At 39.5% G+C, this 23156-nt stretch overlaps 1 protein-coding gene across 1 annotated transcript in view; it reads left to right on the forward strand.

Annotated features, from left to right (window-relative positions):
- Nucleotides 1-11199, forward strand: part of GFRAL (GDNF family receptor alpha like) — a 15072-nt gene extending 3873 nt beyond the window's left edge. Inside the window, exons 3-7 of the mRNA XM_009069886.1 lie at nucleotides 4695-4847; nucleotides 6922-7374; nucleotides 8072-8128; nucleotides 8709-9033; nucleotides 10932-11199. Of these exons, the coding sequence (XP_009068134.1) occupies nucleotides 4695-4847; nucleotides 6922-7374; nucleotides 8072-8128; nucleotides 8709-9033; nucleotides 10932-11199 (1256 nt within the window). The remainder of the gene's footprint in view (nucleotides 1-4694; nucleotides 4848-6921; nucleotides 7375-8071; nucleotides 8129-8708; nucleotides 9034-10931) is intronic.
- The last annotated feature ends 11957 nt before the right edge of the window (nucleotides 11200-23156 follow it).

Here is a 23156-nt window from a genome sequence, read left to right on the forward strand (position 1 = left end):
AGGGAAACACATTTATTATTGAACAGTAGCTACACATCTCAGGGATTCACTTGCAGGGACTGACAATATGATAAAGAGCAGGTTATGACATGACTAGGTCTACTTGAATTGTTAAGCAGATTCTCACATAAATGAAGGCAGAAAATCAGTCTCTGTCTCTGTTTATTGCACTTCCAATACTTGAGGCTTCATTTCCAAATAAGTTGTGTTTTAAGTGGGAGAAGACCAAGTAGTATAAGTTTGACCTGAAACTCATCCTAAACTCTGGAGCTGTTCAGGGGAAAATGTTCCTTTCTCTGAAGGCTTGTTATCTTCTTGAACTAACCTTGGATGTCATTCTTCACCTCTTTCTTTCTTTAAATCCCTGTAAGACCATTTAACTTGCTGTTAAATGTTGAGTATTCCCTTTCCAGGTGCTGTGAAGAGAGAAGGGAGTAGAGTGGCACTATAGTCTGGTAGTGTCATTAGACCTAGCTAGTAATGACACCTTTGTTGACTGATAAATGTCAAGGGCTTTGAACAGTCACTGCACCAGCTCCAACAAATGATATGGGCCAGGGAGTATTTTTTGACTGAGTTCACCTGTCATGGGGCAGTACGTAGGGAATCAGAGGGATCTGCCTCCATGGAAACCTCCCTTCTTCTTCTAATGACATTGTTTGAACAGAACCAGCCATGTCCTGATGCCATAATCTGTTCTGAGCCTCAGCTGCAGCAGAGTTGGCAAAGTGAATGATCCTCTGTCTCACGATGTCAGGACCCAGTCTCACATTTAGCCTGTGAGGGAAGTTAGGCAATAGAAGATGCAGATTGACCTCATGGTCTATAAGCCATTGATAAAATATTCCCGTGCAGTGTGAGCTACTGAATGAATGCCTCTGTCTGATTTGTTGCATACACTTGTTGTCCCAGATCTCCAAAGTCATGAGGCAATATTTAAAATAACTAGAGCAGAAAATTCTCTGAGGGGTCCTTCTTAGTGTGTCCTGTTTCAGATACTTACCTGCTTTGCACAGGATGGTGTAATACTTTTAAGAACAGACAGGGTAAATGAAAAATGCATGATAACATAACAGATACAAACACCCACCCCAAAGGAGCTTGGTTTCAGCTCACGTTCTATTGAGATTTTAAATATTTTATGTGAACTGAAAGTTTCAAAAGATCTGGCTACTGCTTGGAGAAAAAAATAATATTGGAATATGCGGTACATTCAGGCTCAAAAGATGAGCTCTCTAGAATCAAACCTCTTCCCCAAATCAACAAGTTGAATTTTCTTCTCTCACATCACTCACAAAGACATTAGCACCAAGTCTACTTGACATAAAGGTCAGGATTTGTGCTGTAGCCTACTAATCATGATGCTCTGCAACCAGAAGAAGTAGGTCAGAATGACTAATTCTGTGCTCTCCTCTTTGGATTTATTGCACTGTCCCATCATATGCCATTTCTCTCACTTATTGTCTTATATACTTATTCACTGATATTAATGGTATTTGTAACTGGGCCAGAGAAACCTTCTACGTATAAATTCTTCTTGTGATTACTTCTTTGGTTTCACATCAGTATCTTTCCTTAGGATAATAGCTTTTTGCAAGGACTCTTCAGCATTGCAGAGCACTCAGATATTGTTTTGAGTCCAGGACAAATTACACTAAATGTGCTTACTAGGTACCATGATCCCAGAGCACGTAAATCCAGTCAGAGAACTGATGATACCTCCCAGAGAGTTCACAGAAGCAGTGGCAAAAAAATCTGCCAACATCATTGTCGTAAGACTGACATTATTCTGTCTGTCATGTGCTGGTCTGAAAACTTCATGGATGAGCTGTAGGAATGGAAAAGGCCCTTCAGATCTGAGCACAAAGATGTTAGTTGAAGGCAATAGGCAATGAGACAAATACTTGCTTTGTTAGTTTCTTTATGCAAAACCTAGTTACAAATGATAATTGCCTCCTTCTTTTGCTCTTCAGAGCAGGTCTAGGAACTAGATGACTGCATAAGTCACTCCTTTCTCTGTCAAACTTGCCATCACTGCTTTCCTACTACTACAGCAGCATTTCCAGTCAGTTCACAGTCCTTTGAGTCCTATCCTTCTTCCAACTCTGTGGCTAAGATATGGGGGAAAAAAAAAAGGTGCCAAAATGTCTATAAATCAACTTCTAGGTCAGGATAGAAAACATAGAAATATTTAATTTTAAGGGAATCAAATTTTTCACTTGGAAAATGGCAAAAGTGTTTCTGCACTGCAGAATGAAGATTTTAAGGCTTGGGGTTTTCTGGTTTGTTTGTTTCCCCTTCTGTTCTTTCTCTGAAACAAAACAGACATTTCTAAGCTCTGACTTAACCATGATTATAAATTTTCTTAACTGTTCTGAACTGGAAACATCTGAGTTCAAAAGAAATAACCCTCAATTAAATATTAAGGAATCCCATTTTGTCTTAGGTTTGAATAACAGAGTCAGTGAGGCTGGAAGGGACCTCTGGAAGTTTACACTGTGGTCTCACCAGTGCTAGAGGGGAAAACCCAGGGCTTTCCTCTGCAGTCTTCAAATGCAATTCCCACTGAGACAACTGAAGAGCTGACTGTGCAAGAAGAGATTATCACCCTGGAAGTGTCATCTTCTCCCCTGTCATGTTCCTATCTGTGGCCTCGTGTACATGAATGATATATCTATAAAAAAATTGAATTATGGATAATGACTGTCAAACATTAGGTCAAGAGAGAATTATTTTTTTTTGCAAATGCCTTGAAGTATATGTAGAAGATAAAATATATTACCTAGAGCTAATCCATGGTCAAACAACAATAATTGAAAACCAACAATAAAATATTTTCTGCTGTTCATCACAGCTGAATAAATACAGTGTACAAACAGACCAATACTGATAATAGGTTATTTCAAGAAGTTAGGCAAGGGAACCCCATAATTCTCATGTGCTTCCTGATTCTGTCTGTGCCCTTTGTATGTTCATAGCCCCACAACCTGCCCCTCCTGACCATGAGTGGCTTGAAGACAGGTGAGCTAAGTGAGGCTGGAGTGCTGCACTACACATACTGGGATCTGTGCTTCTCGTTCTTCTGCCTCCACTCACCTCCATCCTCGAAGTGTCCTGAAGAAGGCAGAAATAAACATTGTGAACAAGCTAATTTTTGCACACACCTCTTGATCTTTTTTTGTACTTTCTTTACCCGTGGAATTTGTTCACCTGAAATTCTTTTATTATCCCTTCTTCACTTGATAAAATATAAATTAGAATACCCACACACCCCATAGTTTCCATATCACCACATTCTTTCCATCCTAATTTTTATGGTCAGGGAGTATCTTATGTCTGTGACTTTCAGGAGATCTCCTGAGCTCCTTGGTTACTGGGGAGCTGGGGGTGTTCAGCCTGGAGAAGAGGAGGCTCAGGGGAGACCTTCTCACCCTCTGCAACTCCCTGACAGGAGGTTGGAGTCAGGTGGGGGTTGGTCTCTTCTCCCAGGCAACCAGCAGCAGGACAAGAGGGCACAGACTCAAGCTCTGCCAGGGGAGGGTTAGGTTGGATCTTAGGAGGAGATTTTTTCCAGAGAGAGTGCTCAGGCATTGGGATGTGCTGCCCAGGGAGATGGTGGATTTACCATCCCTGGCAGTTTTCAAGATGATTTGGAGACCTGCATTCCTGTTTTGACAAGGTAGATCATAGCTTTCACAAAATAAAGCATAAATGGTATTAAACTGCTTCGTATGTAACTTTCTTAGGTAAAGATTAAATTTGTTAAGCAATAACAAGTCATAAAATGCTTTGAAAAGCTTTAAGCTTCAGGAAGTAGAGGGTTGGTTGATTTACCTTTGCAAGACAAACTGATACATGCTGCATATTGACTACACATACAAGAAAAATATGACCTAACAACCTGTGTGAGTGTCTTTGTCATGAAGTCCAAGTGCATACACAAGCAATAGGCTTGAAACTGGACTGGCCAACTAAGGCTTCTGCTTTTTTTTTTTTTGACCTCTCTCTTATTTTTAATATTAAAAATCCTAAAAGTCAGAATACTTTTGGACTACTTTAAACTTGTTGCCTTTCTGAAACTTAAGCAGAGAAGTCATTCTCTAGGACAGTAGTTCAAGGGTATATCCCAATGGTGTTCATAGGTTTGCACCATCCTCATGTGAGAGAATCTGGCCCAGTGATGACATCTCCTCAGCACAGGGTTAGCATCACCATTATCACAGGACTGGGTCTGCTCTCTCTGTCCTCTCTCTCACTCTGTTACGTGGCAGTGCCTTAGTCTGCACTGTGAATTCCTGTCCCTGTTCCAGGCCCCACATTTCTATGTAGGACTAAGATGAGTCTCTCAGGGCTCCAGTTCAGGTTGTGTCCCTCCACTCCTGTGCACCATTTTGGTCTAGAAGAAATGACAGGAGCTTAAGCTTTTATGTACCTTGTAAATGAGAACAGATATTCTGGCAGTGGCTTAGATCAAATAAAAGAAGGCAATATTGTACCCACAACTTTATTATATTACTCTGAAAAGTATTTAAAATTTGTACATTATGACAGGTTTTCAACCGAAACTAAGTGCAAACCACCTTCTCTTGGCAAAGCATATTAATTTTGTGCTTCAATTGAAATGTTTTATGGAACCATAGCCCTTAAGCACTCATAAACATTAACAACATTATCATTTTAATGGTGAGTTCTAGGTAATAGATGCAAGGCAGAAGACACTGTTGGATGTAATAGAATCATCCAGTTCCTGGCTGACGAATACCCAGAATTTAGAAACTGTGTCTGCACTACAGATGATTTCTGTAGCATCACAACTTTGCTTGGGAAACAGTGCAGCATTAATAGAGGTAATGAAACATAAAGTGTTAATTATGAAGACCAAACCCAGTAAATTTGTAATCCCCATTTTAACTGGATTCACGTTTCTTTGCCTATTTCTCGAATCTGATAACTCCCCCTAAATATTTTGTCTTTTCTATGATATTCACATTCCAACATGCTCCCATGGGCTGCATCCAAAGGAGTGTGGGCAGCAGGTCATAGGAGGTGACTGTCCTCTTCTGTTCTGCTTTTGTGAGACCCACCTGGAATACTGCACACAGTTCTGGTGTTCCCATCACAAGAAGGACATGGACTTGTTGGAGCAAGTCCAGAGGAGGTCATGAAGTTGATAAGAGGACTGGAACACCTGCCCTACAAAGACAGGCTGAGGGAGTTGGGGCTGTTCAGCCTGGAGAAGAGAAGGTTGTGTGGAGACCTCGGAGCAACTTTTCCATATCTGAAGGGGCTACAAGGAGGTGGAGAGGGACTCTTGGTTAGGAGCTGCAGTGACAGGACAAGGAGTAATGGGTATAAATTGAAAGAGGGAAAATTTAGATTGAATATTAGAAAGAAATTTTTTGCAGTGAGGATGGTAAGGCAGGTTGCCCAGAGAGGTTGTGGCTGCCCCAACCCTGGCAATGTTCAAAGCCAGGTTGAATAATGCCTTGAAAATGTGATCTAGTGAGGAGGTGTCCCTGCCCAGGGCAGGGGGTTGAGACTAGATAATCTGTTAGGTCCATTCCAACCCCTAAAATTCTATTATTCTATGATTCTATGCATATGAAAGAAATGCTATATCTGCTTTAAAATAAACAAAACCAATAAAATGCATGTGAGAAATTCAAATGGTTTAGAAAGCTCTTGTTCAATCCACTGAAAAGCAAGAGCAAAAACACCACTTGTATTGAGGGCTACTTGTTGCCCAAGGTGTTTTAAGTGTCACTGGAACTAGGTTATGAATAGAGAGACACATCTATCCACCTTGTGAATGTGAGTGTGAGCGAAGGGAGATCCACAGTGGTGCAGTTCTGCCACATTGTGTTTCAGAAGTACCTTCACTACATCTAGGAGAAGTTACTGGATGTGGGAAACACTGTCACTACCTTCCTAAAGCTGTACATAATAAATAAAATACATCTTTTTAAAATTCTACTACTGTAATCAATGGGCTCAGCTCCTTTCAATTTAGTTTTTATTGTTCTGAGAACACTTTGCCCTTTAAAAGCCTATCTCTGTAATTGGTAATTACTTAGTGCATGAAGAACTTGCAGATTTTGATCCAATGTCCCTTGGCATAATGATTAGCAAACCTGACATCAGAGTGAGAAAATCAGCCAGTGAATGAGAACCTGGAAAGTGAGCTCCAAAGTTGATTCCTGGCACTGATGCACAACTCCCTGCTGGCATCCAGTAGTAGAATGCACAGCAGTGGAAATAATAACATCCAGATCTGTTACTCCTTGCCCAAGCAAGAAGAATGGATATCTAAAACCTGATATTGATGTCATTGGAGCTGTTGCCCTTGCTTCTAGCAAAATTAAGTAATTTTATATTTTTTTGCCAACTGAGATTACATTTCTCACCAGTAGGGAATAAAAGTTTGAATGGATCTAAACCTGTATTGGTTTTACCTACAGATTGTAGTATAAGGTGTTGGTAGGTATTTTCAGGAGTGATTCTGTCTAACTTAAATTACTATTTTAGGTAATGAATGAACCACCTTCTGTAATTGCCATTCTCTCTTTGCATTGGATTAATCCTTACTATATCCAATCTGTAGGTGGTTAAAAATATATGAGATTAATCCCTTTATGCAGCACTTGTAGTGAGGATTTCCCTTACTACTGTTTGCAGCTGAATTATCAAAGTGGACTGTATTATACAGCTAACAACACACAGTAAGCAAGAGGAAGGTTCATTAATCTGCAAGACTCAGAATGTATGATGTATTTCCATACAGCTCAGAATGAAATGAGGACTGTTCCATTCACTCTATTGCATTAAGACAATTTTCCTTTTTCTGAGTTCATTTTGTGCTGACCAGTGATGCTACTCCATTTCCCATTTGATTTATATCTCTGCTTGTACCTATTTGTGCAGAATATTTGGAATCTTTCTCGGGATCAGACACTGAGGTGAGTTCTAGGCAACACAGAAGCTCCAAAGCCCAAAGGCACTCAGAAGACCTAGAGAATGACTGCATTACTGCAAGACAACACTGTCGAGAGGACCCTTACTGCTTTGAGGTGTATAAGAGCTTCCAACGAGCTTGCCAAGCAGATGCTGCAAAATGCAGGTTGCCAATAGTCAACCAGGAGTGTTTGTCAGCATGGAAAGAACTGAGGAAAACTGTGCTGGGAGAGTGCAAGTGCTCAGAGCCACTTCAGATGAGATGCATTAAGATATGGAAGAGAATATTTAACAACCCATGTTTACAATACTCTCAAGAGAGCCAAGCTTTAGCAGCTAGTGAAAGTGGTGGTGATGATGATGATGATGATGACTATAATGCTGATGTGGATGATGATGAGAAAAATCAGGATATTGACAAAGGTTAGTGGTATTTCAGCAGTCTGAATGCTTTCATATGTAACAGTAGTGTCCACATGCTGTGAAAAAGGTTTGCTTAATAATTTTCTGTTTGGCATTGGAAACAGAAGAGTTTTAAGAGATTTATTTATGCATGAATTAATAATCTTATAGAAGTATGATAGTCTGAATGCAAGTATTATTGTCCTTCAATGTGTTAATTTGATATAACCTGATTCAAATCTGTCCCTTTTAGTATTTAACTGTAACTAGAAACAATCTATGACCAATAACAATGATTTTCTCATAGGAAGAATTGTCTGCCTGCCTTGACTTTAGTCATGACAAGCAGTTAAACATGAAAATTGGTCCACTGATGAACACATTAAGACCTCTGGCCTTTATTTATTCAGAAGAATCTGACCTTATAATGCACAGAGAAGCTCTAAAAACTCATGAGTTCATAGGGTCTATAATTATGTAAATAACTTTACCAGCAACCATTGATAAACTACTTTGACCCCCAAACTTATGAATATATGTAATAGTGGGTTTAGAATTTGTTAACAAGCTCACAAGTTCTATTAGGTCAAGCTAATTTGTTTGATCTTTGCTTATTTTTACTGTTTGCACTATGCCAGCAAGAGAGCCAATACTTGAAAGTCAAAACTGAAGCTAAGACATGATGTCTCACTTATGTATCTGTATCTTTTTCTTCTAGACAATATTAGTACAGAAACAAAATTACAATGGAATTTATCTGCTCTCCCCAAACAATGTAAGTCTGGATTTACATATGAATCCTAATAAAGCATTTTAGCTCTGTTTTCAAATGGTATAGATTAAAAAATACTTCTGATTCAAATTACTGAAGAGCAGGGATTCAATAGATCCAACATGTTTTTAGTTAAGCTACTGGGTAGATAAGAATCCAGAAATGTTCAGGTAATACTCCTGATACTGTTAAATTTACAGAGGCAAATCTTGTCCCATAAGCATTTTAGTGTCAGAATTTTCTAGATATTTTTGGCAGGTTTATAGCATAGTCTAGAAATGCATAAACTATCTTTAATAGCAAAATCTTCCATTTATATTCTCTTCTTTGTAACTTATTGCATAGCCTAGAATAAGACTGTACACTGGAGATTTCAGCAGCTTCAGGTGGGTTGCTTATGAAGCAGTGGGAGACATGCAAATCACACAATAGGCTTAAAAGAGGCAAGGCTGGAAGAGCTGGATCAGAGATTTTGGGAGTCAAGCTTGTTTTCACTGGGAATGTTGCAGACAGGATGATCACCCATCATCACTTGAGAAAGGTTTTCTCGTGATTTCATTTTTCAAACTGTCACTCTTTTTAGCATACACCACAAACAGAACCTGCTTGGATGTGAACAAGGAGTGCATTGAAGATCAAATATGTAACAAACAGTTGTCCCTGTACCTTAGAGTTTGCTCAGTAAATAAGTGCAATGTGGAAGAATGTCAAGCAGCCATCAGGTTCTTCTATCGTAATATGCCTTTTGAAGTTGCCCAAAGGATGATATTTTGTGACTGTATCCAGCATGATGAATCCTGCCACAGAGCCAAAGAACTTCTCCATGGCAAACCCTGTGCAGCTACTGCAGTTCCACCCCTGTCATGTCTGGATGTGATCCACATGTGTGAAGAGAATAAATTGTGCAGGTGAGTAGAAGAAATGCTTCTCACAGTAAGATGTTTTTGATTAATCATTTGATCAAACCATTTATATATATATATGCCATATATCTCACCTATAACAAAGTTGTTTTCTGCACTCTATCAGCTGTGTTTGACATCTTTGCACATGTTTGCAGCAACTGGTAATTCCAGAAGTAATTCCAGAAGTAATTCCACAAGTAAACTGAAAAGATTAATTTTCAGAAAGGTCTGGACTCTAGTGTGGACTTTTCTTCTGCTGTTTCATGACACTTAACACCATTTCTGCTGGATAACCTATGCTGTTGCAGAGTTTCATTACCCCTTTCCACAGGTAACACCTTCCTGTCTGCAGCTTTGCCCTCTAGCAGTTTGCACAAATAATGCAACAGATTGGATGAAGTTTGTTTGGTTAAAGTAATTGCCTTTTTGAGGGCAGACTCTGACCCTTTGGACCCAACAGGCATAAAACCAACTTGGTCTGTTCAGAAAACTTTCCTCTTATTCTCTTCATCTCAAGCACAGTGGTACTTGCAAAAGGCTAACCATCCAACTCATGAAGAATGATGCCATGTCAAGATTTTGTATTTAGAGACAAGCAACAGGATTAGCACATATTTATAGCTTTGCTTCATTGCCACCATTTGTCGATGGTCAGTTGGCCACTTTGGTCTTCACTCTAAGGATGGTGAGACCCTGTCCCAGGTTGCCCAGGGAGGCTGTGGCTGCCCCAACCCTGGCAGTGTTCACAGCCAGGTTGGATGAGCCTTGAGCAACCTGCTCTGGTGGGAGGTGTCCCTGCCCAGGGCAGGGGTTGGGACTGGATGGTCTGTAACGTCCATTCCAACTCCTAAATTTTATGATTCTATGAATTGCTGTGTCCCCCATTATTTTGGGAACATTAGTTTTTCCTGACACTGACAACAATTGGCTATAATTAGCAAAGTAAGTCTGTGAAGTCTGGCTAGCCCCATCTATAAATCAGGAAGTCAATAGATATAATTCCATTGGAACAGAGGTGGCATCTGGTTTGAAACTTTTGCAATAAAAATATTCACAAACATTCCATAACCAGTGTTTTAGAAGTCCACGTTTTGCCATGTGATTTGCCTGTAGCCACTGCTCAATATCAACAGCAAATTAACGGCCTAATTTATGATTAAGGAAAAATGGCCTAATATCTTAATGTTCAATATACAAATCTTTACCTTCATCATCCCCTTTTAATGTAAGCAATGAATTTGTTTCTAATTAATATCTATAGATTTCTTAATTAATAATTGATATTTTCTATTTTCATACATAGTGCATTAAAAGGCAATTTTATTCCATCCTAAGAGCAAATAAACTGGAAATCATTTGAGATTACTGAGCTGGGAAACAAGTGAATTCTTGAAATTGATTTCTGCTTTTGGTTAATCTTTAAATTCTACTGAATTACTACTAATTTTTCCTGAGCTCTGGACATTTTGTGTTTTGTTGCTGTCCAGGGGGATGAGGGGTTGACATTGGATGTAGATTATTTAATGTAAAATATTCTTTCTTCCTTCACACTGCCCAACAAACTGATCCACTAGAACAGAACCTGCTGTGGCTTCATTGTGGTGACTGATCTAATTCCTCTCTATGCATTTCTTGTCTGAGTATCTGAGACTACTGCAATTCACACTGGGTTTTGCTGGATCCTGGGAAAATCTGCACAGGCAATGATAAGGAGTGCAATTGCTGTTTCTCAAAATCAGAGCAGGATTTAGGCCAGCTATCAGGCTGCTACTTAGGCTAATGAATATTGGGATTTTTAAGGCTTAAGTGATACCTGAGGGATACACTTTCTTTCGTGTCTTTTTGTGAAATCAGTTTTTTAGCTGCCATTGTATACTCCCTTTTTTTTTTTTTTCCACCAGGAAAAAATACACAACTTTTCACTCAAAGTGTTGGAGACATGTGACAAAAAAATGCTATGATGACGAAGCTTGTCTTGAAACCTTAATCAAGGATGACATTCCCTGTTCTGCAAACGCTGATTGCAAAGCAGCCTATGTCAGCAACTGGGGCACGATGCTGCACATGGAGTGCACCTGCCAGAATCTGCCTCATGCAGAGCAATCCTTGTGCAAGCTCTTCCATCACATGCTCCACAGCAAATCCTGCTTCAGTGACTTGCGTGAGTAGCACATACAACTCTACAGAATAATTAGCTGTAAAGAGTATTAAGATGCTGACTGGCACCAAATCTTTGCTATATCTTTCCTACCACTGATTTCAGCAAGGTTTGTATCTGTGGGTTTATTTCAATCCAAATCAAAGTACCAATTGCACATGCAGTTTTTTTCCTCTGGTTCGGGGAAAAATTTATATTAGTGGTAGACCAATGAAATTTACTACATGTCTCACAGTCGTTGTTTAACCCACCAAGCCCCACACAGCCCCTTGATCTCTCCCCTGCTAGTGGGATGTGAGAGAATCCAAAGGGTAAATGCTAGAAAACTCCTGGATTGAGGTAAAAACAGTTTACTAGGGAAAGCAAAAGCTGCACACACAAGCAAAGCAAAACAAGGAATTCATTCCCTGCTCCCCACGGGCAGGAGGTGTTCAGCACCTCCAGGAGAGCAGGGACCATCACCTGTGATGGTTCCTTGGGGAGACAAACACCATCACTCCAAACATCCTCCCCTTCCTCCTCCTTCCTCCCACTGCACACCCTGAGCATGATGTGCTATGGTGTGGAATATCCCTTGGGTCAGGTTGGGTCACCTGTCCCAGCTGTGTCTCCTCCCAACCTCCCATGCAGCCCCAACTCCCTTGCCATGTGGCAGTGTGGGAAGCAGCAAAGGCCTTGGCTCTGGGTCAGCTCTGCTCAGCCACAACAAACACATCTCTGCATTATCAACCCTGTGCTCAGCACAAATCCTAAACACAGCCCTACACTAGCCACTAGGAAGAAAGTTAATTCTACTCCAGTCCAAACCAGCACAGTCATGACATGACTTTTCTGGAATAACAATAAAAGTTTATTATCTGGCATTTATATTATTATGCAGATTAGAAAAGTCCAAAGCCTTCCTGTCATTGGCTTAGTGTTGTACTTTGGTACACTGGTTTTACAAATAATGTGAGGTGTTATCTTGTTTATCTTTCTTTTCTTCTTGGAGTCTAAATATTAGTATATTTTATGCATATTTATCAACAGACTTCATTCCACAGAAACAGGGATTTAAATAGGACTTTAAATAGGAATGGAGGCTTTAGGATTTGGCCTTCATTAAAAACACTGAGCTTAACTCAGATGCAGTGTATGTCCTTTCTCAGAACCAGTAACACCTTTCATGTGCTAAATCAGCTACTTCTTTTTGCTGACTATAAGGTTCTTGCTGAAATTCAAACTGAGAAAATGCAAAAAAAATCTGTTTATGATGACATAACATGCTTAGATTTGAGACTACTGGCGGTGATTTTGCTGATGAATGTTATTTATTTGTTTGCTTTCCAGTTTCATTTAATGGTCCAAATGAGTGAACACATCATTGTGTTAGTTATTCTTTACTTACAAAGCAAAAAGATGATCCTCATGTCAGAATAATCAAATTATTGCTCATGGGCTTATGCCATTCCCTGAAGCAGTCTCAGGATAAAATGGTTTGGGTTGGGTTTTTTGTGATGGAAACTTCCCTAATTGGGTTTGAAGAACAGAAGCTTCTGTGCTCATGTGGTGCAATGATTTCTTGGTCGTTAAAACCAGTTGGAGGATCCAGGGCCTTTGGTGGAGTAAAGAATCAGTACCTACTCTACAGAACAATTCCAGGGTATTGTGAATCCTCTTTTTGTTTTTTTCTAGATGTCTAGTTGTAATGCAACTCGACTGATGATTATGGGTTTGATTGTCAGGCACAGTTTTAATGTCATTATCTGCACAGAAGTTCAGAGACATGAGGTGACTACTAGCTCTGTGAACTGACCCACAAGTGATGTTTACACCATCTCATCTTCCTCCTCTTGCATGGCACTGCCTTTGCTATAATTATTTGCTCTCAGGCTGTGCTTACAGGATTAGAGTTTGCTGGATACTCAGTTAAAGGCAAGAACTGTGAGTAACTGGTTGCTCTATGAGACAGAAGCACAGTGTGGCTCAGTGCCAATGTAGCATCACTGTCACAACAGGAATAAGAAAAAAATATCAGTGACAGAAAGCAAAAATGTTAAGTTAACTCTGGGTTTTACTTTTGGATCTCAGAGAAAAAAAAAATTGCAGGTAGGTTTAGACCATTGTTATTTGGACAACATTCCAGACTGCAAACATGAGCCTTTCTTATATTGCTTTCCTTCCTATAGGAATGAAAATTTCTCAGTTTGTAGTTCATGTGAGTGACCATACATAGTCTTATACAGCTTAGCCTCCTGCTCTGTTAACTATTCTTCTTAGGTAAACACTTTTCATTTCAACAGAACATATATATTTTCACAGATATTCATGAAATTATGCCCACTAAGAGCACAGGACTTGTGAAAAAATATTGATTGGAGTCTAGCAGCTCCTTTGGAGAATAAGCTCTGCTTTTTGGAAATTATCTCAAACTACTATTTCACATCCCTTCTATATGGGTTGGGTGGACCCAATACTTTCAGTGAACCTATGTCTAAATTAGTTTATGTGAAAAGGGATTTTAGGCTGCTTCAAGGTAGGCAATATTTTAAAAATGTGTTTGTCCCCCATAAGAAAAACCACAGAGGAGGTTTAACTGAGTTGGGAACTGTTGCTCACTCATTCATTTGCTCATCAAGTATCATTAAATATTATTTTAACTAGCTCCCTTGATAAATTCTATGACTGTCATCAATACATCAAACAGCAATATTCACATAAATTATTACTTTAAAGTAATATTTTGAATGGATATTTTCTTTCCAATATTCCAGGTCAAATTTCTATTCAGGAGAAAGATTTACACTGGGTAAATGCAGAAATGCCAGGGGAAAGGCTGTCAGGGGCACAGTTCCATTCTTCTGCAATTAATGGTGAGTTTGGGCAAGTCACCCCATGATTTCCATGGATGGGCTCTTGAAATATCCCTCAGGTATGATAGCACAGACTAAAGATTGGGTCCCTTGGGTGAGTTCAGGCAACTGAGCTCAACCTGTTGCTCCCCTATTCAATCTAGATATCTCCCTACCTGTTTGGCTTAGCTTATATAACCACAAAACAAAGTTAATGAGACTGAACCAATTTCTCTGATAAGTGGCTTTGAAATAGATGGCTCACAATCACTATATTAAAATTGGGGAAAATTAAGTTGTTAAGCCTGCCAGGGCCAGACTCTGTACAGTCATTAAAGAGTAGTAGTCATAATGTGTAATACAAACTGTTAGCTTTGATTCACACCAACTTCTGTCTTTCTTGGCTTGATGTAGTAGTTACAACAACAGAGTTAGGAAGCCATAGGAAGTGGTCTGAGCAGGAGTTTGTGTTACACTGACTTAGTATTTGCCTCCTCATGCAACAGAAGGGCACACAATTATGGATCATATCATAGAATTTAAGGGTTGGAATGGACCTTACAGATCATCCAGCCCCAAGCCCTGCCCTGGGCAGGGACACCTCCCACCAGAGCAGGTTGCTCAAGGCTCATCCAACCTGGCTGTGAACACTACCAGGGTTGGGGCAGCCACAGCCTCCCTGGGCACCCTGGGACAGGGTCTCACCACCCTTAGAGCAAAAAAATCTTTTTCTAATGTCTAACCTAAACTTCCTCTCCTTCAGTCTGAACCCATTACCCCTTGTCCCATCACTGCAGCTCCTAACACAGAGTCCCTCTCCAGCTCCTTGTAGCCCCTTCAGATATTGAAAAGTTGCTCTGAGGTCTCCAAGTTGCTCTGAGGTCCCATGGGCTGAAGAGCTGCATGTGCTTTTATTTCCATGCATTTACAGTAAGCAATTAAGTGACCTACTGTTAAAGGATAATGAATCAATATACAAATTTTCTCACACTTGAAATAATATTACTTTTATATTTCCTTTTGAGGGAGCCAATTACACAGTGGGAACACTAAAGAGCTTAATGCACAAATAACAACTCAAATGAGAATGACCTGTTCTACCTTGTGTAGGGCAGATTACAATACTGCAGATATTACTACAAATTAGTTCCCAGAACTGTTTGCACAGAGCACTTCTAACAGGGAAAAATAATTCAGTGTCTGCATGCAATGCAAAATGAAGGGAATTCTATCCTCTTCATCCTTCAGCTATTGCTGAAGTGAGCAACCTGGGAAATAAATAAATAAATAAATAAATAAATATGTGTATATATATAGGGTTAAGGGAATAGGATTCCTGATACCTGTGTGTGAATAATTAAGCATTTGGCTGTAGTCCTGGCATTAAAAATACTTAATAATCATGCCTGTCATCCAAATGCTCAGTGCAGCTAGAGAAGAAAGTCAGAGATTCTCAAAGGAAGATCAATCCAATCTTTTCAGAGTACATTTGCTGGAAGTATTAACTTCTCTCTGCCAAGTACAGAGGGAGCCTGAATCTCTAGCTGGAATGAGACTCCAGTGGTTAAGTAATGCAAGTCATAATGCAAGAAATCCTGGTCTAAGTGAGAAAATGCCAAAATGTGAGGAATTTCAGCCCTGTGACTCGTTTGAGCTGCAAACCCTTTCAGTGAGTAAAGTGTATTAAACATTTCCCTCAGAGATTCAGATAAATATTCACAAAAAGCAGCCTGCACCCAGTTAATTCTGTTCCTGTTGAAGTCTGAATGCCTTCCAAAAACATTTCCTTGAAGTCTTAACAGAAATTTGGATGGCCTTAGAAAAATAAACAGAATGCTGACCAGCCTAAACTGTACCATAAAATATTCCTTCTAGTGGAGCTCTCATGTACACTAGATGGGGACACTCTAAACCATAGAAGTCTCATAGGAAGCCAGGGCAAGGAGAAGAATCTCATTGATAAAAGACATATTGCTAATTGCTTCATAAATCCAACTGCCAAAAATCAAACACAGTATCCTAGATTCATACTCTAGTAAATGTACATTGCTCAGGCTGCAAAGGGAGTTATCATCTTCACAAAATATTCATCTTTAATGAAATCAAATCCCAAGAAGAATCTCAGGGTGCAAAGGCAAAACAGTTAAGTTGTCAAATATGGTCTTTTCTCTGTGTGAAGATGTTTGAAGATTGTTTCTTGGCTATTTTCTGCTTGGAAAAGCAGAAAATACAATCTGCTGATGTCTTGTTGCTACCTCAGAATTTCAGAGGAATCATAGAAACATAGAATCAGTTGGGATGGAAAAGACTTTCAAGATCATCAAGTCCAACCCTACTGTGGTTACCAGACCATGGCACTAAGTGCCACATCCAGTCTCAGCCTGAAAACCTCCAGGGATGGGGAATCCACTACCTCCTTTTAGTTAGTTTGTCATTGAAAGTTAAAGGAACTCTTTCACCAGTTCAAATGTATGACCATCTACAGATGAACATGCTCAGTATTTCTTCAGCTTTTTCTGAATTTTGTAATTCAAAAAATCACTTACTCTTCAAAAAGCCAGGAAGATTCCTCCATGCTATTCAGTGGCACTGCAAATCATCCCATTGGATAATTTTGCTCAAATAAAAGAATTTGTTCATAGTAAGTAACACATCTAAACATATGCACATACATAACCATGGGATTTGACCAAATATTATTCCAGCTTTTGCTGTAAAAATATGATACCAGGGTTGTGTAAAAATCTTGACTGGATTTAGGCTCACTCCCATCCTCAGGAGGGTACAGGCCAACCCAGTTGTCTGTGGGCTGGGACAACTCTGCTAACAAGAAGTGATATGGGCAGAGTCACAACCACAGAAAAGTTAATGAGACTTTTTTGAATTTTTGAAAATTCTGGATTTTCAGCCTGGTTTTGACTTTATCCTATGCAAATTGTCTCCTTGATTTTACAGATCCACATAATTTACAAGATTGCTTCCCACACTTTAATTTGAAAAATGATTCATGTGTGAAGATAAACATTTACTTTCATCAGCATAGAGCTTTGGAGATAAGGTGTGAGTTTTTTACAGAAGAGAGAGCTAGAAATACAGAACACTTATCCTGTTCTTGTGCGATACAATAAAATTGAATTTGGCCCAAAACTGTTGAAATTAATCTCATTTCATCTTAAATTATAGCCATTTCATCTTAAATTGTAGCATTATCATTTATTTCCTACTGAGGAGTTTTGCCATTCTGAGTATGTAGATAAACAAGTAATTGGCAGGATTTATCTATAATTATACCAGCTGCTGTGAGAACCCAGATTAGTTCAGCTCCAGTGACTTTAATTTGTAAGGTATGAAACATTGTCAATCTGACTGGTTTATAAACATGGAAAAAAAGCCTGTGACAAGCTGTGGGTAGCCAAGAAACCTCTGAGCACAAACTGGCATTAATCTCCCCCATGAATATGCACTATGTATACATAAACAGAGTTAAAACAGAGTGTAATCCCACTAATTGTTCCAGCTGCTCAGCCCACAGTGATCCTCTACCAAACCTCATGAGTTGGAATGTCCATGTGTCTTGGTAGACAGCTCCAAACAGCACTTCAGTGGTACCTGCACCCCCAGTTGTTGTGCTCCTGAGGTCTGCAGCCCATCCAAGGAAGGGCAGAGCATGAAGCCCTGGTGGCCCTGCTCTAGACCTGCCCTGAGGTGACAAGGTCCCTGAGCTTCTCATGACTAGAGGCCACCACCATGGGACAAAGCAGCCCTCCCTTCCCCTCTAAGAAACATCAGTTTCTCCTTATTTGGAAAACAAAAGTTGAAACAGCTCCCAGTTTTTCAACAGTTGGAATTTTTAGCACATTAAGCCACCTAAGTGATTTTTTGGTGAGAAGCCTAAGAGAAAGAGGAAACTCCGTGGGCATGGGGCCCAGAAACACAGTGTTAGATCCCATTTGATGTTAATTTGATTCTAGATCAAGTGCTGCTGCACACTGTGATTATTGTAATGTGCAAGAAAAGGAAGTCTAGTAGGTAAGAGCTGGGTTTGCTCTGATACACAGCATAGAATGAACACTTTCAAATCAATGCAGAGAATACACCAAAACACAGATCAGAGTAAAAAGCTGTTCCTCTGGAGCAGAGTAAAAGGCAGTGCTACACATATGAAGTGCTATTGGAGCTGGTGTTTACCAAAAAGAAGTCTGAAAATTGCTTTGCACCCACTGGCAAAGGAAGAGTTACTCCTGCCATCTAGGAATTTTTCCTCCTTTTAATTACTCCTGTCAAAATTGATAGCTAATTTATCTTATATATGTACACATTCCAATTCAGATCTCAAATCTAATTCTTATTACTGAAGAAAGAAATATTTCATGTCTGCTTTCTGCTTTTTTACTTCTAGGTGAAACAGTCTACATTATTGCCTACTCCTCCTGCATAGCTCTCATCCTAGGAATAGTCCTGTTGACTCTCCTAAAGATCAGGTAATTTGATAGGGATATTTAATCACTGGTTCTGGAAAACTGGAAAAGCAGAAAATAAAATGTTTTGCCTTAGTTAAGAGGTGGACACTGAGGTTGTCTTTAAAAGCAGTCCAGCATGCCCCAGTGATGGAAAGAACTGACGTTGAGGGTGTCAGCAGGGAGGAGTGAAATATGATGCATATCTACAATGCCCTCCATTCATGCAGAGATCCCAGGCTTCAGGAGCTTTCATTTCCTGTCCCATGGCAGGGGAAGGTGAAATCTGAATTCAAAAATTCTGCAAGGCTACCTTCCCAGCCCCATAGCAGGCAGAGGTAATGCAAAAAGGAAATGAGAATATTCAGCATTATAACCTATTTAGAAACCAACCCGTGAATGCTGCTATTGTAGTTAATATTCTTGCCAAATGCCATTCTTGCTGATAGGATTCTGTAAACAGCACCCACCATCCCCACCATCCCCCCTCCTGCTCCCTCCCCCAGTGTGAGGAACTGCCCATACACCAATGCTTGGTAAGAAAACAGAAATGTGCATTCACTTAGTTAAATGAACATGGCCTTTCCTTAAATGATGCATTTTCTTGGACCAAATTAAATGGCCACATTTCAAGAATTGCACTGTCAGATGATAGGTAACAGAACATGATGTAGCAGGAGCTATATATAGTGGGAGGGATATTGAGTCAAATTCCATTATTAAATTCAGAGGTAGATCAAAGAGGAATCATGTAGAAAAATGCAAAAGGCAAGTCAAGGATATATGGGAACAGAGGCTTTCTCTTTAGGTTTGCAGTTACAGGAATATCAGCATATAAATAAAACTCAGATTTAAAGAATACAGAGGATGGAAGAAAGAACAGTACATTAATAACAGTGAAGGGAATTATTTTATGCCACAGCATTCATCATAAAAAGAGGGGAATTTTGCCACTGATTTCAATTAAGCCAAAGTTCAAACCTAAAGCTGTAGAGTTTATTGTTAAATACATGCACATTCTTTGTTTTCAGAGCCTGCAGAACAAAATATGAGTCAAGAAGTCCCTCGCCAGACCATTCTTCTGAAACATTTATGGCCCATTATAAAAGTCACAGATGAACTACTCTGTTGCTTATGCTTTTTAGGGCTATTCTTGAAATCCAGCCTGCTGTACATATGCCACAATAAAATATATATTAGAAAAACTGCTATAAATGATGGAATTTTGTAGTTAAGCATACAAAATATTTTTTATATTTGTTAGCTCCTATTAAACCTTTCACAAGCTAGGAAAAAAATACAAAAAAGTAGGGCTGTATCCTCTCTCATTTGCATAGATTCACTGTAGGTCCTGAGCTGCACATTTCCTACATTTTTAGATGTACACCACAGTGGTATAAATGCTGCATCAGCAGTGGCAAACTTTGAAAGCCACTGTTCTGATCTCAGCTCATCTGGCAGAAAGAAAAAAAAGAAAAAAAGGCTCAGAAACATTTTAGAGCTGATCAAGAGCACCTATGTGATAGTTTTCTACACTAAGTTCCCAGGTACCAAGTGCCTGATGAGATATTTGTAAGGCACCATAGATATGCTGCCTGTAGGTTGATGCTGGAGCACTTTTGGGGTAGGAGGAGATAAGGATTACAGCTCCTTTCAGAATTAAAATGACCATCTGGATTAATGCTTTGAGCCCAGAATGTTGTTGCTGAAACTGTTTTTTCTTTCTCCTCCAATATGCTTCTAAAAGAAACGAGTTTTGCCAATTTGAATACAGTCATGTTAGAAAGCATTCTGTGGTCTGAATGCCCAGAGTCACCTGCTTGGGGCTGAAGTGAAGTGCCTCATTCTCAAGGGAGAAGTTATGACCCATCTCATCATCTGTGTTTCCTATTCATTGTCTCTAGGCAAGGCCTGAAGTGCCTAATTCTTCCCTTGCATTGTACTGGGAGTCATGGTCCCTAACCCACCACTCTGGATCTCATTTTCTGCCTAGGAGTTATGGATTTCTCCCTGTAGCTGAGTCATTTTGCTAGATTTAAGCTTCTATTTGCTACCAATTAATTGTCTTTGTTAAATCTTTGTAACAATCTGGTTCTGGGGAAGTGCAGGAGAATGGACTGGTATTTCTCATTCAACTGTTACCATGAGTAGCACATGTATTGTCTTGTTCTGAAAGCATCTGATGAATTCATATGGTTTTGAATGTGATTCATCCTCATTTTGTCTGAATTCTCACTAAATGTAACTCACACAACAAACAGTATCAGGAATAAAATGCTGGTTCCACTGAATTCAGCTCCAGTATTGACCATTTATGACACATGAGTGACCTAGGGCTATATCTAGGGCTAGATGATTGATCTAGGGCTAGAAATTAATGTGATCAGAAAAGCAGGAATCTCTACTCTTCAGTGCTGATCTAGGGCTAGAAATTAATGTGAAAAGCAGGAATCTCTACTCTTCAGTGTAGCTTTTGCTTCTGGCTTTGGCAGCTTGTGAAATGATTAGTGTGAGAGCAAAATCTGAAGTGTGAAAGTCTATTGGGGAGAATTTTAAAAACTATTATTACAACATGCATTTTCTCTGCCTTTATCATCTGTGTAAAACAAACAAAAAAAAAACCAACTCATGTTTTGCAATCAAATGTCCTGTCATTTGGACAAAAATACAACCAAAAAAATGCAAAATGAGTTTGTTAGACAAAGCAATCTCCTCCATCAGTCCAGCAATTTGCAGCACTTAGCTTAGCTCCCACCATGTAGGTATTTTAAAGTGGTATATTTGCATTCTTCATCTTAAATGGAAAGGTGGAAAAAGTTCAGACTGAAAATACTGTTGAGGACATGTTCTCATCTGTGTTGGATAAAGAACATTTCTTTATATAGGAAATTCACTGTGCTGGTTTTCAGTCTGTCTTCAGAAGACAGAAGACAATGATACAAATGTCACAAAACTTGAAGAGATCCTTTTAAATTCAGATTTAACTAAACCTCAGTCAAAAAAACCTGTCTCTTTCACCTTATAAACTTCTTGCTTTCTTATTGTCTTATATTTAGACACTAGAAACCCAACTCATATATGTGCTTAGACACACACACACACACAAACAAGTGTGTAAAATGTTTTTGAGTCTGAGGGTATGTGAGTTACTTGGAAAGGCAACAAGATATTTAGTGGCTGTTGTGTTGCTTCTGTAATTTTATAGGCTCTTTTCATTAGAGCTGACTTAAATGCTTAATGGAAAAGTGCATTTCTTCTATTATACATGCAAAATGTATTGTTTTGATTCATATATCCTAGTGACACTGCATTCTGTCAATTGCATTTTAGATGTTATTTATTAAATAAAGGATTTTTTTTTTTTTTTGCTGGGTTGATCTGTGTTCAAGTGGTCGTGATTAGTCTCGAACTGCTTCATAAAGAGTTTTGTGATCATAGAACCATAGAATTGTTTAGTTTGGAAAAGACCTTCAAGTTCTTTGAGTCCAAACATGCTGGAAGAAAAAGCAGAATTTTTGTAAAAGCTTCATCAGTGGAATCTTTTCCCCTGAAGTAAGACATCTGCATCTAATTCCCAGATGAGGAAAAATAAGTTTCATGGATGACTTGGGATTCCCAGGACATAGGTTATTTTCACAAAATCACAGAATAATCAGAGTTGGAAGGGACCACTGAGGATCATCCAGCCCAACCCCTGCCCTGCACAGACATCCCTGACAGTCACACCCTGTGCTGAGAGCATTGGCCAAACACCTCTGGAGCTCTGTCAGCCTTGGGGCTGTGACACTGCCCTGGGAGCTGTTCAGTGCCCAAACACCTCTGGGGAAAGAAGAACCAGTTGCTAATCTCCAGCCTAACCCTCCCCTGATGCAACTTCAGCCCATTTTGGGTAAGGACATGGTGTTCATTGCTTTTCCATTGGAGCTAGGACATTGCAAAGTGAAGAAATGAGGGAGAAAGCATAAATGTTTGCCTTACAGCACTCTCATTTCCATGGGGAAATAGTGAGTTCCAGTATATTCTTTGAAGATTGTGCAGTTTCTCTAAAGATTGTTGTAAATTAAATGTGCAAAGAGTTTTTGAGACAAGTACACTGGACTAGCTGTTCCTCATGCAGTATTGAAGCTACAAGGCTGTAAAGTCCAAGTCTCCACTTCTGTCCTGCCACAGTGAGCCTTGATTTCTTCAAATGGAAGGTTGTCCTTCTCTGTCTCGTGTTTTGGGGTGAGAGAATGAGCTGCTTGAACAGACAGGTGTGGACTCAGCCTGCTCAGGCTGTTGTGGGAATCACATTCAAGTACTCTGAATGACAGATCAAGTTAGGAACACAACAGGTGGATGGAAGCAACACCAACACCATCCCCAAGACAGTGTCATAAAACAGAGAACACCACTGAGTTCTTTAAAAAAATTACTGTGGGTGTCTTTCCACCAGGGTAAATACTAACCATTGGATCCAAACTAGTGAGGATAACCAACTGCAGCTTATGTTGAGGCACTTCAATAGTAGTGTGGGGTAGGGAATTTTGCTGTTGACTTTCCCAAGAAAGTTCCCTGATCAACATGTTGATGTTTCAAACCACATACTGAAGTCATTCAGTCTCCCATGAAGTGTGTAGGGAGTCTTAGACATCACTCAGAGGGCACAGATTCCTACTCTGCATTGGAACATCTGAAGTT

The sequence above is a fragment of the Acanthisitta chloris genome, unplaced genomic scaffold, assembly GCF_000695815.1.
Source record: "Acanthisitta chloris isolate BGI_N310 unplaced genomic scaffold, ASM69581v1 scaffold32182, whole genome shotgun sequence".
In the NCBI taxonomy this organism is placed as follows: Eukaryota; Metazoa; Chordata; class Aves; order Passeriformes; family Acanthisittidae; genus Acanthisitta; species Acanthisitta chloris.